This window comes from Stenella coeruleoalba (genome assembly GCF_951394435.1).
Source record: "Stenella coeruleoalba genome assembly, chromosome: 9".
Lineage (NCBI taxonomy): Eukaryota > Metazoa > Chordata > Mammalia > Artiodactyla > Delphinidae > Stenella > Stenella coeruleoalba.
Window position 1 is genome coordinate 84,177,553 of NC_137155.1, and position 20,277 is coordinate 84,197,829.

The 20,277-nt window shown below is 35.7% G+C and overlaps 1 protein-coding gene across 5 annotated transcripts in view; it reads left to right on the forward strand.

Annotated features, from left to right (window-relative positions):
- MKLN1 (muskelin 1) overlaps positions 1-20,277 on the forward strand; it is a 354,266-nt gene that overhangs the window by 301,063 nt on the left and 32,926 nt on the right. For all 5 annotated transcript variants that reach the window (XM_079932674.1, XM_079932676.1, XM_079932673.1 and 2 more), the window contains one exon: positions 525-654. In XM_079932674.1, the coding sequence (XP_079788800.1) occupies positions 525-654 (130 nt within the window). The remainder of the gene's footprint in view (positions 1-524; positions 655-20,277) is intronic.

Here is a 20,277-nt window from a genome sequence, read left to right on the forward strand (position 1 = left end):
TTTGTATACAGGCTTTGTATATAGGCTTATTTGCTTCACTTTTTTTCAAAGATTATTTTTTCTTTTAAGTTAATTTTGTTTTCTAATTAAGTAAAAACATATACATAGTTCTAAAGGCAAAACCGTAAGTCAGTATCCTTTTGGAGATATATGGTTTTTATCCCTGTCTTCCTGTTCTGTCACTTCCCCTATAGCTGTCCTTTATTAGTTTCCTTTGTTTCTTTTTGAAGAAAGAAACAAACACAACACACATTACTATTTCTCCTTTCTTACACAAAGGCAGCACCCTATAGCCATTATTCTGCACCTTGCTCTTTTTTTACTTTAATAGGATATCTTAGAGATTACCTGTTAGCAGTATATAGAGAGCTTCCTCATTCTGCTTTGTACCAGTATAGTACTCCATTGCATGGAATCTCTCATGAAATTACGTTTTTAGAGTTATAAATTTTAAAAGGATCATTCTGAATTCTTCGTGGAAATGACTTTTTTTTCTTCTTTGCCCTTTTTTTCTTATTTTTCAGAAAAATCGTTGCTTATATGTATTTGGTGGCCAGCGATCAAAGACCTATTTGAATGATTTCTTTAGTTATGATGTGGATTCTGATCATGTAGACATAATATCAGATGGTACCAAGAAAGACTCTGGAATGGGTAAAGGCATTTAGTGATTCTTCTCTCATGTCTTAATTACTTTAGGTAGAAGACTATATCCCATTTTCTTTTCTTTCTAACCATTCTTTATCCTTTTCCCATTTGTTTAACTGAAGTGATTCTAAAAGGAAGAAAACCCTCTACCCGCTAAACTATTTAATTCAACCTGTTTAAAAATACTATATGAATTATTATTGTGATTTCCTTTGAGCAGAAAGACAATGTGTGAATTTCTAAAGGAATTATGTGTGTGCTTGTAATGGGTGATTGTAAGAATTAATAACTTAAAAACTGTATTATCCTGTATTTGCTAATTCTTTCCACCTCACTAAAGTGACTTGTATATTAGGCACATATAGTAGAGTATGTCTTTGTTCTGAGGGAAGACTTCACATAATTCATTGGTAATGCCATATAGCTTTACAAGCTCTGCATCCAGGAAGTTATTCTCCTGGTGATAGGGTAACTAGTTTGCCTGAGATAATGCCAGTTCATGTATAATTATTAATAGTGCCCCATTCACTCTCAAAAGTGTCTTATTTTGGATAATTTACATAGTTACCCTGCTTAGTAGTCACTTTGCTTGTGATTGGTATACACAGAAGAATGGTATTTGTTTAAGACCCAATGGTTTAAAATGCCTAATTAGAGCAAAGGGTGAGAAATTAGATCAGCTTGCTTTTCCTTTTATCTATTATTTATAAATATATATATATATTTTTAAATAGTTGTTTATATTTAGGAGGAATTTTTTTAAAAAACAAGATAGCACCATCGTAAAAAAATGCATGTGAAGTAGTTTGACCCTCAGGATCTTTCTCCCATACTTCCTACTGGGCAGAGGCTAGAGCTTTATTTTCTGAGGGAAATAGAGGCTCTGTGGAGGCAGAGGGAACAGGGTAGAAAATAGAATTAAGTCCAGGTACTGAACAGTGGAACTTCTAACCATTTCCCTGCTCTCATGACGCTAGGCATGTGTCTCCTACAAAAGGTTAGTATCACTTTCTCTGGAGAAAAATATGGCCTCATAAAAAAGATTTCCAGATACTGTTGTTTGGGGATATGCTCCCCCCCCTCCCGCCCATAAAATGTCTAATCTTGCCTGTTGGCCGCCAGTACAGTGGCTACTTTCGTGGCCCAGTCCCCCTACTGTGTTGCCTACAGTTGTACACATACTGTTTTCAATTAAATTTTATTTCTTCACTCTTTTTTTTTTTGGAGTATTGGTAGCCACCTGTTAGGGTGTTATGAGGTCTAACTAAGATCAGCTGAGTCAAGTGTCTGCCATACATCATGAGCTCAGGAAGCATTTCCTTCTTTTTTTTTTTTTTGCGGTACGCAGGCCTCTCACTGTTGTGGCCTCTCCCGTTGCGGAGCATAGGCTCTGGACGCACAGGCTCAGCGGCCATGGCTTACGGGCCCAGCCACTCCGCAGCATGTGATATCTTCCCGGACCGGGGCATGAACCCGTGTCCCCTGCATCAGCAGGAGGACTCTCAACCACTGCGCCACTAGGGAAGCCCCTATTTCTTCACTCTTAATGAACTGTCGGTTAAGTATCTTCTGTATTAGGACCTTCCCTATGAAAGAGAGAGACAAAAACAAAACAAACCTGAAAACAGAAATCTGGAGTGGTGCACTGAACACAAGCACATGAAAATAATAATGATCAAGATCACTTTTGGTAGAGAAAAGGATACTGCATCCATAAAACAATAATAGGATGTAATGAAAGATCAGAGACTTTTGGAAATAAATTTTGTTAAAATAAGAAGTAGGAGAGTTGTAAGATATCTGTCTCCCTAAAAATAGACAAAGAGACAGAGATAGAAATTGGAGAAAATAAGGATATTAGAAAATCAATATAGGAGGTCCAGTGTTGAACTCATAACAGTTTCTCCAACTATGGAGAACAAGGAAATGGAGGAGACTAGATTATAAAACAAAGAATTAACAGAAAATTTTCCTAAACTGGAAAGTATTGGTCTGCAAATTATAAATGGCCCCCTTTGGAAGTCAGTACATTGAATTTAGGAAAAAAAAAAAAACCTTCTCAATCGGAAGGCACATCATTGTTCGTTGTGGAATTTTACATACCAGCCATAGAATATCTAAGAAGCTGCCACTGTAAAATAAGGTTAGATTCAAAGGAACAGATCTTAGAATGATAGGAATTTTCAGCAACATTGGAAGCTGATAAGGGGAAACAAGGTCTTAAAAATTCTGAAGGAAAATTATCATCAACCTGGAATTCTGTTCCTAGCCAAGAAGGAAGAAATAGTATTTTCAGATATAACAGGTTTATTGGTGGGGTATGTGTTTGTTTGCAAGTAATAGAAAACCAAGAGAAGAATGGCTTAAAAAATAGGGACTCTTTTCTCTCACTGGACAAGAAATCCAGATGTAGATAATCTGGGACTGATGTAGTGACTCAAGAAATGTCATGAAGGCCCTCAGGTTCTTTTTAGTCTTTGTTTTTCTATTTTTAACTCGCTGTAGCCTCATGGTGGCAAGTTGGCTGAAGTACCTCAAACATGTCTTCATTCCAGATAGGAAAAAAGGAAGGAGAGCAAAACGTACACAGAAAGCTCCCTACTTATATTTTGTTGACTAGAACTGTGAAACCTGGCTTCAAGAGAGTCTGGGAAAGCAAGCGATTAGCTTTTCCAGCCTTTATATAGTACATAGGGGAAGGGGTTTGGAAATGGCTGTTGGATCGTGTAATTAAGAGTGTCTGCCACACAGGTTAAAAAAATGATAGATCTTTTATGCACTCTTTTTTAGGAAGTTAGTACACCATATACACTAACAAAAGGGAGTAAAAGTAGTTAAAAAGTACACCATATACACTAACAAAAGGGAGTAAAAGTAGTTAAAAAGAAAACATGCTGAGAGCTGAGGAAAAGAGAATCTAACACAGGAAAGCAGTGAAGGGCCATCCCAAGATGATACCTGCACAGCAAAGCTATGAGCATCCAGTTCAGATTGGAGCAGGAGGACACAGGAAAGTAGACCTCTCTTCCTCACCAAAAGTGAGGTTTCCAGATAAAAGTAGACTAAATAGATATGTTTGAGCAATTGGAATGAAAAGGTGTTAATCAGTAAATAATACCTGATGTAAAAGAGTAAGGATACGAACATAGTAGGAAAAGAAAAATTTTTATAAATCAGGCATCATCATAGTACATTTTTTGGCTCTACAGTGAGCAGTATTTTCCTAATCATAATAATGCAAAAACTACAATCAATTTAACCAAAAATTGGGATAAAATTTAGTGGGAGGATAGCGTCAATGTGGTATTGATAAAGTTCTTCATCTACTATAACAGGAGGTCAGTAGGTAGTGATGTTATGTAAAAATATGGAAAGAAATATTATAAGAAATGGCTAATAATATTACTTATCCTATCTAAAATTCTGTCTTATTTGTTTACTCATTTATTTTCTACTACCATAGGATAATGTGGAGGTATATGATTTAATCTTTGATTTCCTCTGGTTTTTAAGATTTAGTCTAATTTTCCATTAAAATAACTAGGCAGATGGAGGTAATAATCCCCTACAATCCTAATGCAGCTCTACCTGAAAAAGGTAGTGAAGATAGTAATTGGTTTGACAAGTATGTGTTGGAAACTCCTACATACTGGCTCAGTGCTAGACTAGGGAGGGATACAGTGGAGCTAGATGGTCATGGTCTCTCAGAGTGCTTATAATCTATCTACTAGGTAATATTCTGATGGATTATAGTAGCTATTCTTTATTTAGACCGCACTAAAAGCCAGTCACTAAGCATGGAGCTTTATAAATAGTTCTAATTGGTGGTATTATTCTCATTTACCAGATGAGAAAAATTGAACTCAGTGAAGTAGAATCTCAGTAATACATAACTAGATAATGATAGAGCTGGGATTTAGAAGTTGGAGTGCAAAGAAGGTTTTTGTTTGTTTTGCTTTGTTTTTGACCATACTAAACTACTTCCAAGATTAAAAGGAAAAAGTGGCAGAGTGATAGTGGTAAAGATTTAGCAAAAAATGCACTATAATAATAAGTAGACTTTAATGACTGTCATTTGAAGATTTTAAAAAATGAGATATTATTTAGTAATTTGCAGAATTGGTCAGTATGTTTCATTCATGGCTATGGATAGCTTTAGAGCCAGCATAGTATGATAATTGCTCTTTTTGTTCAATTTTGTTTTGATTTTAAGAGTAATAATATGCTCATTGTAGAGAATTTGAAAAATACAGAAAGATGCAAAAAAGAAAATATATCAAACCATCCACATAATCTGTTAACATTTTAATGTATTTCCTTCTAGTCTTTTAAATGTACTTATTCTATAAAATTTAGCACAATTTTATATTCTGCTATTTTTAAACTTAAATTGTGATAATTTTTTTCATCACTGTGGTTTTATTACTAAGACAAGTGGATTCATTCCTTAATTACTGCTATAATCAACTTTTATAAAATCAGAATCACCAATTTTGCTATGTGTTTTTTAATTTTTAATTGATATGGTAATTTATCCCACAATGCAGACAAGTTCGTTGGTTAATTTAATAGTATTTTTTGGTCACCTACTAGCATCTAAGTTTGACCTTCTCCCTTCTTTTCTCCCAATATATTTCAGCGCTTTGTATATGCCAAGTATGTTTAGATCCATAGCTATGGACCTAGGGGACAAGATCCCTTCTCTCAAAGGACTCATTTGCCTGCACTTGCCTTCTAAGTACTGTGAAGAAAAAAATTGGATGCTATAATAATGAGTATCATGGAAGGTCCCATTTAGGTAGAGTAGGTTGGGAAACCATCTCTGAGGACGTAATCTTTAAGATTTAAGAAAAGAAGTAGAGAATTAGGAAGAACCATGTTAAAAACTGAGAGAAATGCATGCACAAAGATATCAAAGCAGGAAAGAATTTAATGTGTTCCAGAAACAGAGGGGGTGCTAGTGCAGATCAAGGGTGAGGCAAGTTGATGTGAACAATGAGGTTAGAGAAATAGTTATTCAGTGCTTTGTACAATACAAATACAAGAAATTTGGATTTCCCCCCCGCGAATAACATAGAAGGTTATTGAAAGGTTTAATGCTAGGTGGTTTTTTCTTTTCTTTTCTTTTCTTTTAATTGAAGTATAATTGATTTACAATGTTATGTAGGTTTCTGGTGTACAGCAGTGTTTCAGTTTTCTGTAGTATGTATATATATTGGGTTGGCCAAAAAGTGCCTTAGGTTTTTATGTAAAAATAAAAGACACATTTTTCATTTTCACCAAGAACTTTATTGAACAATGTAGTCACCCTTTTGTTCCACTACCTTCTGCCATCTTTCAGGCAACTTCGTAATTCCATCTTGCCAGAACTTTTTATCTTTTTGAGCAAAGAACTGTTCCAGGTGCCTTTTACAGTCTTCCAGGGAATTGAAATATTTTCCGTTAAGAGAATTTTGTAAAGACCGAAATAGATGGAAATCAGATGTGCAATGTCTGGTGAATACGGCGGATGAATCAGAACTTCCCGGCCAAGCTGTAACAGCTTTTGCCTGGTCATCAAAGAAACATGAGGTCTTAACGTTATCCTGATGGAAGATTATGCCTTTTCTGTTGACTAATTCTGGGCGCTTTTCATCGAGTGCTGCTTTCAAGTTGGTCTAATTGGGAGCAGTACTTATTGGAATTAATCATTTGGTTTTCCGGAAGGAGCTCGTAATAGGGGACTCCCTTCCAATCCCACCGTATACACAACATCACCTTCTTTGGCTGAAGACCGGCCTTTGGTGTGGTTGGTAGTGGTTCATTTCGCTTGCCCCACCATCTCTTCCCTTCCATATTATTACTTTTCATCTCCCATCACAAATTGTTTTAAAAACGGAACGTTTTTATTACATTTAAGTAGAGAATCGCATGCGGAAATACAGTCAAGAAGGCTTTTTCCACTTAACTTACGTGGAACCCAAACATCAAAGCGATGAACATAACCAAGCTTGTGCAAATGAGTTTCAGTGCTTGATTTGGATATTTTGAGTATGTCGGCTATCTCCTGTGTGGTATAACGTTGATTGTTCTCAATTAATGTCTCAATTTGATTGCTGTCAACTTCAACTGGTCTACCCGACCGTGGAGCATCGTCCAGTAAGAATCTGCGGCACGAAACTTCGCAAACCACTTTTGACATGTTCAATCAGTCACAGCACCTTCTCCATATGCTGCACAAGTCTTTTTTTGCGTTCCAGTTGTGTTTTTACCTTTCTTGAAATAATATGCCGAAAATGGTGCTTTTTTCTTCCATCTTAAATATTAAAATGGCTACACAGAAATTCACCAGTTTTGATGTCTTTTTTTAAATGCACGCTGATATGACAGCTGTCACAATCTAACAAAATTGTTTCAAATGAAGTTAAAGACAACTAACTGCTGCTAGAGCCATCATATGGGAAAAAACGAACAAACCATTTGGCCAACCCAATACATATATGTGTGTATATATACTGTTTTTCAGATTCTTTTCCATTATACTTTATTACAAGATATTGAATAAAGTACGCTGTGCTACACAGTAGGACCTTGTTGTTTATCTATTTTATATATAGTAGTTTATATCTGATAATCCCAAATTTTTAATTTATCCCTCTGACCCCCCTTCCCCTTTGGTAACCATAAGTTTGTTTTCTATGTCTGTGAGTCTGTTACATGAGGTTCCACATGTAAGTAGTATCGTATGATATTTGTCTTTCTCTGGCTGACTTACTTCACTTAGAATGTCCATCCATGTTGCTGCAAATGAATGCTAGGGTTTTGATCTGATTAAAGTTTTGAAAGTATCACTTTTGTCTAAATGTACATTTTCCAAGTGGTTAATTTTGACAGTATGCCTGTAAGTTGCATTGTCCAAAGCCTATATGTACAACCACTGAGGATTTTTATGGCAGAATTGAGTATCTGGTTAGAACTACTCAGAAAATTTTCCTGCCTAAAAATGTTGCCATTATTACTTAGAATTGTGGAACCTCAGTGGCTCTGTTGGCATATTAGAGTGAAACTGAAATTACTTTCTTTTCATTTTTCTTTCTTATTTTTTTCTGTCTCCCTCTCTCCTTCCCATAAGTCACTTCCATCCCTCCTTCCTTTACTCTTCTCTCTTCCTCCCTCTCTTCCTTCCCATTTTTCCCTTCTCTGCTCTCTTCTTTAAGCCTCCTGTTCTCTGTCTTTCCTGTGCACCCTCCACTCCTACCCCACGGGTTTCTGAACAGTGGCCAGGATAGAGGATCACTGTTCTAGCTCTCCAGAGCCTATCTCAGTCCTTGATCAAATAACCCACGGCAAGTTACTTAATGTCTCACCTTATTTTGCACGTCTGTAAGTGACCCAAATTATATTTTAAGTAAAATTGTATCTCACTTATGGCTACTCTAGGAGTAGGGATGGTTTGACTCTCTAGTTTGGGCTGGTGTCATTGTTGGGTATATCAGTTTTCACAAGTATATGTCAATACTGCCTACAGGTTGATCTATCCAGTAATCAAGTCATGTTAATTTTACCTCCCATCTTCTCTCTATTCCCATTGCTATTTCACTAGTTTGGACTGCCAACACCTGTTTGGCCTCTGTTTCTAGTCGTCTTCTTCCTGTGTACCCCATCCCTCACCCAACCCATTCTCCACACTTTGAGCAGAATACAGCTGTTCTGCATTACCAGTTAAGTACAGAACCATACACTTCAACATTTATTCAACAGATACTTCTTGGTCACCTACTAGGTGCCAGATAATAATCTAAGCACTAGGGTTACAACTGTGAATAAAAGCTCTAACTTCATGGATCTTACAGTTGTGTATAGGGAGGAAAAAAAAGTAGATTGACACCTTACCTTTTGATTTAGTACTAAGATAAGAAAAAAAAATTTTTGAGCCTGCTGCGAGTCTTATGTGATCTTAGTTCCCCAACCAGGGATCAAACCCAGACCTCCGGCAGTGAAAGCACCAAGTCCTAACCACTGGACCGCCAGGGAATTCCCAGAAAATATCTTTTAAAAAATATAAACCTGATGATTTTTCTTCTCCCTTGCTTAAACTCTTTTTATCGTTCCTCTTTGCCCTCATGATTAAGTCTAAACTCAGCCTGACTCAGATTCCTTTATGATATGCCTCAGCTTAGGTAGTTCCCCATTCTTGGTGTCCACCCTCAGCTTGCCACCAATTCTTTGTTTTATGACCACTGAATATTAATTCTCTATCGATAGCATATTTTTTCATGCCTTTGGGTTTTTGCCCATACTCTTTTCCCTACCTGAATCACTCTTTCCTCCTACCTCTAAAATGTAGCTAACTTGCGCTCATCTTTCAGATCTTAGCTTATAGATCATTGTCTCCTGAAATTGTTTAACTCCTCAAACCAAGTTAGGAATTAGAGCATATGGTTCTAACCTTAATTGTTAGCACGATTCTGAATATTCATCTGGCAGTATAATTTTGACTCTGCTTTTCAAAACCTGTAAAAAAGCTCAACTGAAATACACAGACTTTATTCAGGATTTCTAAAGAACATTCAGTCTTTTCAGTACTCTAGATCTAAAAGTTTTTTCACTGGATTAAGTTAGACAAATCAGAAAACCTCATGTCAGAACTATGGTATATGTATTGTCTTCCCATAGAGTTACTTTTACCTGATTTTTAAAAGTCTGTTTAAATTTTAATTTTATCTTACTAGATTATTACTTATTATGTAAGCCATTCAAAATCCTTTTAAGGACAAGACAGGGTACTATTTAAACCTCTACATTATTAAGTATTCTGAGAAAATACCAATTTTATTATATGGATGCTCTAGCTTATTTAAACATTCTATTTATTAACTGTTCTAAACCTGTTTTATTACAGTTAATTACTATAATTTGAAATGGACTTAACACATAATTACTATGTTTATCTGCAGTTCAGTAATGTGGGTTACTTGATTAAAACTGCTTTTATGTGAGTTTCAAATTGGATTGTTTGCAATCTTAGAAGAAATTTGTGTGAACTGTTGAGACCAATTAGAGACGGTATATCTAATTATAAAATTGCTGCTGCTTGTTATAATTTTTTATAGAGTCAGATACTGTAAAATCTTAAATGATTGCTCTTTATAATTACTTAAATGAATTATCTCAGATTTAACATTTTAAGATCTGAAAAAACATCAACTCTTATTCAACTCTCATTTTTTTAACTAGAGTGTAACAGTTTTATGTTCCCCTTAGAAAGAAACTAATTTAAATCAGTGGATTGACAGCTGCTTGGAAAGAAGGGATTTATTAGTATTGTGTCTAACACATACATAATTACATCAAAATTCAGCACATCTAAAATTTGGGTTTATTTCTGAATAACTTTTGGCAATAAGTATGTGAACACAAGGGGTTTAGCAGACTCTCCATATGTAAGCTCTGTTTAACACTAGTTGAAAATTATGTTTAGAAGGTCTGTCACACCACCAGAACTTTATGGTTTGCTAAAGAAACTCAGTCTATTATACTGGGATTACTTTCTCATATCTGTATTATTCAAGATAACAAACATATATTGTGTCTTCAACATTTGCCAGATACTAAGTTGGGCAGTGATGATACAGAGCTCTTACAGTCTAATCCCTGTTCTATAGTAGTTAATGTGTTTACTTGTTGTGTTCCTTAAATCCTGTCGACTGTATTTTCCCACATCTGCCACTGTTTATTCCATTCTGTCCTGAGCATAGTGGCAGATTGATATAATTGAAAGAATAGTGAATTCAGAGTCAGAAGATTTGGTCTCTCTTCATCTGGGTCTGCCACTCATCCTTCAGTAGCTTTGGCAAAGTTGTATAACTTCTCTGGACTTGATTATTCATCTGAAAATGAGGGGATTGGACCAGTTGATCTTAAGGCCTCATCTGGCTCCAGAATTTTGACAGTTAAATTTCATTCCTTTTTGCTGTTATCAGGCTGTGAAAATAACAAATGAGGGCTATGTTAGTTATGTCTGCAAGATATGATTTATCTATAAACATATTTTCGTGAAAACCTTAAAAGCAGAATCTTACTGATTTTCATTTCAGCCCTGGGAATGTCCTTATTGCGCTTATTGACATTGAGATTTTTTTGTTTTTCTTTTTCTTAATCTCTGTGTGTGTGTGTGTGTGTGTGTGTGTGTGTGTGTGTGTGTGTGAGGGAGAGAGATAAGTTATGTTTTTGACCCTTTTAGACTTCTATGAGTTAACTGTAAATAAGGCCAATTCAGCAATACATAGAAGACTCTGAAGCTAATGATTTGCTATCATTAATAAAGATTAGTTACTGAGCTAGGAAATGGTAGTGCTTATTTTTAATGTAACTAGGCTTCATTGCTTTCTATTTAGAATCTTTTATATTAGGTGTGCCATTATTCTGATAAATTGGATTATGTACTTTTTTTCTTCTCAACGTTACTGGTAATAATAACTTTCCATAACTTCCACCTTTCACTCTCACAGGGGTGTTTTTGCTAGTTATAAGCCTATAAAAGTATCTCACATTTTTAATATAAAATTTGGGTTATTCGATAGTAAATGTGAATTAAAATTCACCTGTAAAAACAAACATTTGAGAACACTAAAGACAATTTTGAAAATGAAAGGTAATGTAATATTACTAAATATTTATAAAGCTACAATTTTGTACAGATTAATGGAATGGAATACAACAGATAATATAAAATATCCCTAAGTACATATGAGAATTTAGTATATGGTAAAGTGGCATTTCCAGTCAGAGAAGGAAAATAGATTATGCAATAAATGACACTGAAATGTCACTTAAGACCTGGCAATAAGCAAAAAGTAAAACCCTGACTCTAATTGATGTCTATTTATCACAAAAAATTCTAGGTAGACTCAAGTTTTATACTTAAGAAATAAAAATATAAGTCTAGGGCTTCCCTGGTGGCGCAGTGGTTGAGAGTCTGCCTGCCAATACAGGGGACGCGGGTTCGTGCCCCGGTCCGGGAGGATCCCACATGCCGCGGAGTGGCTGGGCCCGTGAGCCATGGCCGCTGGGCCTGTGCATCTGGTGCCTGTGCTCCGCAACAGGAGGGGCCGCAACAGTGAGAGGCCCGCGTACCACAAAAATAATAATAAGTCTAATTGTTTTGAATAATTTAGGATTGGGAGACCTTTCCAAATATGACACAAAACCCAGAAGTTATAAAGAAAGAGATTTAGTTTGATTTTTTGCAAATTAAAAGATTTTATATGGAAAAATACTTAAATGTCAAATAATAAATGACAAAATAGCAACTGAGACAAAGGTTAATATCCTACTATATAAACAAAAAACTCTTACAAATCAATAAAAAAGAGTAATTTTCTAGTAGAACAATGGCAAACGACATAACTAGGTAGTTCAAAGAAAAAAATAATTCAAATAGCTGGCAAACTTACTTCTATATAGATGCTCAGCTTCATTCGTTTTAAAAATTTTTTAAATGTAAATTAAAAGGTCACTCATTGAATGTTGATATCTAGTAAAATATAAAATACATATACTCTTTGACCAAGCATTTTTTTCAAGGAATTTATCCTACTTACATACTTGTACAGATGCATAAAAAATAAGTTGTACAGAGATACTTATTGTGGTATTGTTTGCAAAATTAAAAAATCTGGAAACAACTTTAATTATCCACCAATAGGTAACCAGTTAAATAAATTGTGGTTGATCTGTTCAGTGAGATGAATTCTTTGTGGCTTAATGTAACTGAGATAGATCAGTAAGTACATCACTGAGTGTCAAAAGCTAGTTGGAATTTTACAAAAAGCAAATAATGAGTGGTAGAAACCCAGGTTCAGGTAAAATAATAGAAGTTCTAAATAATCCTAAAATTTATATGGAACCACAGAAGACCCAGAATTGCAAAAGCAATCCTGAGAAAGAAGGACAAAGCTAGAGGGTATAACCCTTCCAGACCTCAGACTATACTACAAAGCTGCAGTAATCAAAAGTGCATGGTATTAGCACAAAACAGACATATAGATCAATGGAACAGAATAGGGAGCCCAGAAATAAACCCACGTACTTAATGGTCAATTAATCTACAAGGAAAGAGGCAAGAATATACAATGGAGAAAAAACAGTCTCTTCAACAAGTGGTGTTGGGAAAGTTGGACAGCTACATGTAAAATAATGACATTAGAACATTGCCTCATACAAAAATAAACTCAAACTCATCTATATACAAAAATAAACTAAAATGGTTTAAAGACCTAAATGTAAGATGACACCGTAAAACTCCAAGAAGAAAACATAAGTGGAACACTCTTTGACATAAATCGTAGCAATATTTTCTTAGATCAATCTCCCAAGGCAAAAGAAATAAAAGCAAAAATAAACAAATGGGACCTAATCAAGCTTAAAAGCTTTTGCACAGCAAAGGAAACCATCAACAAAACGAAAAGACGACCTACGGAATGGGAGAAAACATTTGCAAATGATGCAACCAACAAGAGATTAATATCCAAAGCATACAAACGGCTCATACAACTCAATATCAAAAAACAAACAATCATTGGGTTTCCCTGGTGGCGCAGTGGTTGAGAGTCCGCCTGCTGATGCAGGGGACACGGGTTCGTGCCCTGGTCCGGGAAGATCCCACATGCCGCGGAGCGGCTGGGCCCGTGAGCCATGGCCGCTGAGCCTGCGCATCTGGAGCCTGTGCTCCACAACGGAAGAGGCTACAACAGTGAGAGGCCCGCGTACCGCAAAAAAAAAAAAAAAAAAAACAGTCAAAAAATGGGCAGAAGACCTGAATGGACATTTTTCCAAAGAAGACATACTGATGACTAACAGGCACATGAGAAGATGCTCAGCATTGCTAATTATTAGAGAAATGCAAATCAAAACCACAATGAGGTATCCCCTCACACCTGTCAGAATGGCTATCATCAAAAAGTCTACAAATAACAAACGGAGGGGATGTGGAGAAAAGGGAACCCTCATGCACTGTTGGCGAAATGTAAACTGGTGCAGCCACTATGTAAAACAGTATGGAGGTTCCTTAAAAAACTAAAAATAGGACTGTCATAGGATCCAGCAATCCCACTCCTGGGTATATATCTGGAAAAAGCAAAAACTTTAATTTGAAAAGATGCATGTACCCCAATGTTCATAGCAACACTATTTATAATAGTCAAGACATAGAAGCAACCCAAGTGCCTGTCAACATATGATTGGCCTAAGAAGATGTGGGGTGTGTGTGTGTGTGTATCTGTATGTATTACTCAGCCGTAAAAAAGAATGAATTATTGCCATTTGCAGCAACGTGGATGGACTTAGAGAATATAATGATTAGTGAAATGTCAGACAAAGACAAATACTATATGATATCACTTATATGTGGAATCTAAAAAATAATACAAGTGAATCTATATACAAAACAGAAACAGACTCACAGACTTAGAGAGTGAACTTACGGTTACCAGAGGGGAAGGGTGGTGGGGAGGGATAGATTGGGAGTTTTAAGATTGACATGTACACACTGCTATATTTAAAATAGATAACCAACAAGGACCTACTGTTTAGCACAGGGAACTCTGCTCAATATTCTGTAATAACCTAAATGGGAAGAGAATTTGAAAGAGAATAGATACTTGTATATGTAAAAAAAAAAAAAGAAAAGGATATGGAGAAGCATACATATCCAAAGCATACAAATAGCTCATACAACTCAATATCAGAAAACAAAGAATCATTGGGTTTCCCTGGTGGCGCAGTGGTTGAGAGTCCGCCTGCTGATGCAGGGGACACTGGTTCGTGTCCCGGTCCCGGAAGATCCCACATGCCGTGGAGCGCCTAGGCCCGTGAGCCATGGCCGCTGAGCCTGTGCGTCATAACAGCAATTCCAGGAGAAGACAAAAATGAAAATTTAAGAAGTTGAAATAATTGATGAAATAAGAGGTAAATTTCCTAGAATTCAGAAAAGGTGAAAGGCTTCAGACTGGTGAGAGGGCGTGTAGTATGCTAAATGGGAAAAATAAGGAGAAACACATACCTAGGCATATTTATTAAAGTAAAATTAAGAATATTAAAGACATAAAGGAAATTCTGAAAGATTTCAGAGACAAAGAGCAGATGACCTGCAGGGAACAAGAAGATAGAGAGCTAGGTATCAGCTCAACAGCAATAGTGAATGGAAGAAAATAGTAAACTTTAAAAATACTCAAGGAAAATGTCTTTGAACCAAGCAATTTATATCCTCCTAACTTTCATACAAGGATAAAATAAAATATTATCAGGTATTTTTGCCTCGAAGCTTTCAATATGAAAACCCATATTGGAAACCCATTTGAAAGCAAGATTCATGAGAAATCTAGAAGTGAGAGGTGGTGATCAAATTACCTTGAGGAAGTTTATTGTTGACTGAAGACAAACAAAATTCTAAGCAGTGAAAATATGATGGGGGAGGGGAATGGGGCACCGTATAAATTCAGGTGTTGTGATTGGACTTACAGAGAAGAACATGTTCTGCATTATTAAAACTTTTTCATTCCAAAATGTCTTATACAAGGCTTAAGACCTAATGGGTCTTTATTTTCTTTCAAACTTCCTTTTCTTTTCCTGTGTCATATATCACTGCCAGTATTTCTTACATCCCAGGTCATTCTTTACCTTGGATTCATTTTTGTTTGTTGGAATAGCTCCTGAAAGAATCTTTTCAGATGCAGTCATTGATATGAACTTTAATATTTCTGCTGATCCAAAAGTTCTTTTATGTTGACCTCATTGTTGGGGTTGCTAGTTTAACAGGAAATAGAATTTTAGTTCCATATCTTTTTATATTCCAAGGAATTTTAAAGTTATTACTCCATTTTGTATTCTAGCATTCTTTGTTACTGATAAAAGGTCTAATGTTAGTTAGATACTTATTCCTCTGTATATAATAACCTACTTTTCCCCTCCATAGAAGCTTTTAGAATTTTCTTTTAATTCCTGAATTTTTGAAGTTTCACTAGGAGATATGTATATAAAGTCTTTTTTTTTTTAATAGCCAAGCTAGTTGTTTTTTGTTTTTTAATTAATTTATTATTTATTTATTTTTGGCTGTGTTGGGTCTTCGTTTCTGTGCAAGGGCTTTCTCTAGTTGTGGCAAGCGGGGGCCACTCTTCATCGCGGTGTGTGGACCTTTCACTGTTGCAGCCTCCCTTGTTGCGGGGCACAGGCTCCAGACGCGCAGGCTCAGTAGTTGGTGGCTCACTGGCCTAGTTGCTCCGTGGCATGTGGGGTCTTCCCAGACCAGGGCTCGAACCCGTGTCCCCTGCATTGGCAAGCAGATTCTCAACCACTGTGCCACCAGGGAAGCCCCCCCACCTTTTTTTTTTTTTAATAAAACGTGCTTAGTGCCCCAGGCTCTTTCAAACAGGACACCCACTGTTTTTCTTCCATTCAGGGAAATTTTCTTTATTTCCTTCTTCTACATTATTTCATTTCTCCTTCTGGTGCTCTTTTCAGACAAAGTTTTTACTTCAATGGCTTTATCCTCTGTATCTCTTAACATTTCTATCATAATTTCTATATCTTTATGCTATATATTCTGGTAATTTATCAATTTTATCTTGAGATGACTGACTTTGTTTTTAACTGTGCACATTTTATTTTCATTTTGTTATTTCATTTTTTTGTCATAGTTTTTTAATATCTTTCCATACTCTGCTTCTTTTTAAGGAAGCTTATTTTTGTTTTACACATGTAATGTTCTCTTCACTCTCTACAAGGATAATGAGTTTGCGTTCTTTCTTCTAAGTTCTGTTCTTTTCTATGATTTATCTTTTCCTGTTGTTCTGTTTGTTCATCTAGGTCCCTCCTTACATTGCTGATTTTTTTCTCATATTGTCACGTGATTCCTGTCTAAATATTAAAATTTATGAATAAGTTTATGTATCAGTTAAGAAAGGTAGTTGACAGTGGTTTCCTGTGCATTGTATGTCTCTTTTTCCCAGTGGCCTTCTCCCTTAAATCAGACACTGACTGAGGGTTTTGTATAAATGCATGGTACATGCAGGCTTTTTTATAGGATGCGTAAACTGAGAATAGAACCCTGTGTCCTTATTAGAAGCTCTCCCACAGGAGTGCTTCTCAAGGTCTACTCCTGCTTTTTGTATTTGATGACTTATTCTGAAATTTTCCATCTTTTATCTCTGGTGAGTTGGGCTGTCTTTTCCTTGGCTGTGATTTCCTGTCAGTATAACCCCAACTGTTATTTCTCAAGATTCCTCAAAATTTCTTATCTATTGATACTTTCTTGACATACTTTCTTCTCTAGACCTTTTTTTTTGTTTTTCTTTTTGCTAGAATATTGTTTCTGCCAATTCAAGCGGGATGATGGGAAAGAGGGGTAATGTAGTTAATGTTTAGTTTTCTGTCTAAAACCAAAAGCCCCAACCTTTAGATTTCATAAGCAGCTTCTGTCAGTAGTAAAAATTCAAGTCTAAAATGCCTACTAGGGCTAGACCATAATTCTTTGATGCATGTGTACATGTAATTTTTTACATTTTAATTTTCTTTAATAAGAATGCATAAAATCTTCATTTAAAGTGAAAAATGGGGTTTTTTTTCCTTCTGTTTACAAAGGAGATAACACATTAGATTTAGAGTATTACAGAAAATGGACATTTTTAATAGTTTCTTGGAGAAATCCAGACTGCTTTTGAAGGTAGATATGAAAAACTTTATTATTTTTTTATTGAAGTACTGTTGATTTACAATGTTGTGTTAGTTTCTGGTACAGCAAAGTGATTCCATTATAGATTATTATAAGATACTGAATATAGTTTCCTGTGCCATACAGTAGGACCTTGTTGTTTATTTTGTATATAGTAGTTTGTATCTGCAAATCCCAAGCACCTAATTTATCCACACCTGCCTTCTCCTTTGGTAACCATAAGTTTGTTTTCTATGTCTGTGAGTCCGTTTCTGTTCTGTAAATAAGTTCATTTGTATCTTATTTTAGATTCCACGTATAAGTGATGATGTATGATATTTGTCTTCCTCTTTCTGACTTCACTTAGTGGTAATCTCTAGGTCCATCCATGTTGCTGCAAATGACATTATTTCATTCTTTTTTATGGCTGAGTAGTATTCCATTTTACACACACACACACATACACACACACACACCATGTCTTCTTTATCCTTCCGTCTGTTGATGGACATTTAGGTTGCTTCCATGTCTTCACTATTGTAAATAGTGCTGCTGTGAACATTGGGGTGCATGTATCTTTTCAAATCAGAGGGAAAAATTATTTTTATTGGTTTTTGTATTGAAATGTTTTTTAAATTGTTACTGTATGTGGAATGGAGTAGAAATAGGAATTAAACTTAAGTCCAATTTGTAAAATTTACACAGAAGGCCATTAACATGGATACATTCAGTGTAAGTTTGAATTAACCCCCTGATCTTTAGGAACTCTTCAGATGTAAGTTTTCATTTTTATATTTTAGAGAAAAAAATCAAAAATACTTTTTAATACCTAGTTTTAGTTTTGCAACTAAATGATTTAAAAACGTTGTTTTTAGTGCCAGTAAAACTGTCTTTTGACAATTTTATGAATTCCCTTTCCATCTAAATAACAGCATTCCAAATATTAATGTAAAATTTTGTTCATGAGAAATTTGGGAGGATGTGTGAGAATTTTTCACTTATTACTAATAGTCCCCAGTATTTAGACCCAGATGTATTTTTTTTCTGTATTTTGGTTTAGATTTTTCTTCTTTTCTTGTAACTATAAAATCAATATATATTGAAACTTTTCATATTCTATAATAGAAAGTTAAAATGTCCTAACTTCCCCCTCTCCAATAACTATTATTTATCTTTTGGTGTATGTTCTTTTATGTTTCTTCAATTCACGTACACACATATATATAAACGTTTTTCCTTGTCATTAGTATGCAATAAAAATTATATTTGTAAGGGTATGTAAACTTAAGGAGTAATAAAAATTCTGTCCTGAGAGATTGTACATTTGAATATTCTTAGAGTAAAATATTTGGATACCTCGAAAAAGTTTCAGTGAAACTTTTTTTTTTTTTTTTTTTTTGCGGTACACGGGCCTCTCACTGTTGTGGCCTCTCCCGTTGTGGAGCACAGGCTCCAGACACGCAGGCTCAGCAGCCATGGCTCACGGGCCCAGCCGCTCCATGGCATGTGGGATCTTCCCGGACCGGGGCACAAACCCGTGTCCCTTGCATTGGCAGGCGTACTCTCAACCACTGTGCCACCAGGGAAGCCCCCCAGTGAAACATTTTTACTCTTATTTTTCACAAGTTTCTGCTCCAAGCTTGGTCTCTGTTAAGCCAGTCCAGAGATTTTTGTACTTTTGACATAACATCTCCTCCCTTTTTTTTGCTGATGGAAATCGTGCTTCTTTATTAATATTTCCTTACTGCCTTCGTCCAGTCCACACCATTGCACTGTTAACAGCCTCCTAATTGATCTATGTATCTCACAAGCCTCTCACTTTGCCTGTCTATGCTGCATTGTTGATAGACATGTCAAATGATGCAGTGACCCTGTGGGGAGATGTGAAAGGGGATGGGGAATGACTGCTAATGGGTACAGGGTTTCTTTTTGGAGTAATGAAAATATTCTAAAATTAGATTGTGATGATGGTTTTATAGTGGATATACTAAAAAAAACCCAAGCCGTATGCTTTAAACAGGTGAATTATATGGTATGTGAATGATATTCTGTAAAGCTGTTTGAAAAGCCAATAAAAGACTTAAATGTGTAACTTTGAGGCAAAAGTCAACATTACGCAGAGTAAAAGGCATATTGTATATGAAAGATCAAAGAAATGGGAAGTGTATACTTTCTAATCCGCTTTATAATCAAAGTAATTTTTTATAATTCTTATAGTACAGATGTTATAAACATGGTAGTCTTACCTCCCTGAGTATTGTAAACCTGCCCACTGCTTTCATTTTTGAGAAGCAACACTTGTCATTTTTCTCTTCTGCTACAAAGCTGCTTCTAGGTAAAATGTGACAGTATGGAAGAGAAAGCATGTAACATTCTCACATGCCTCCCCTAGCCCAGTACTCCTTTATTCTCCTCTCGGTGACCCAGCCCCGTTTTATAGAATTCAAAAATCTCTTTCCCTCTGCACGGATTTCCATTCCACTCAGAAATTTCCGGTTCCTTATTTAAGGTATTTAAATGGGTCCTTATTTTAGGTAAGCAGTTTGTTGCATTCATTTATAATAAGTCATACATCTCTCATATTTGCATTTTAAAAGATTATAGAATAGGGGTTAGCAATTTTTTTCTATGAAGAGCCAGATGTAATTATTGTCGTTGCAACTACTCAGCCTTGCTATTGTGGGGTGAAATCAGCCACAGACAAAATGTAAATGAATGACTGAGGCCTGATTTGACCCTAGGCAGGTCAGATCAATCCATAGTTTGTCAACCCATGTTATAGAATTCTACATGGGATGAAGAAATTTAAGTGCAATAAATTTAGGCAGTTATGTCCTCTACTTCTACAACTAATGAAAATGATTTCATTTCTTTACTGTTTTATCTTTCTTCCAAGGTTATCTCAGGAACAGAGGTCAGAACCTGGGTACTTTTGAAAGTTT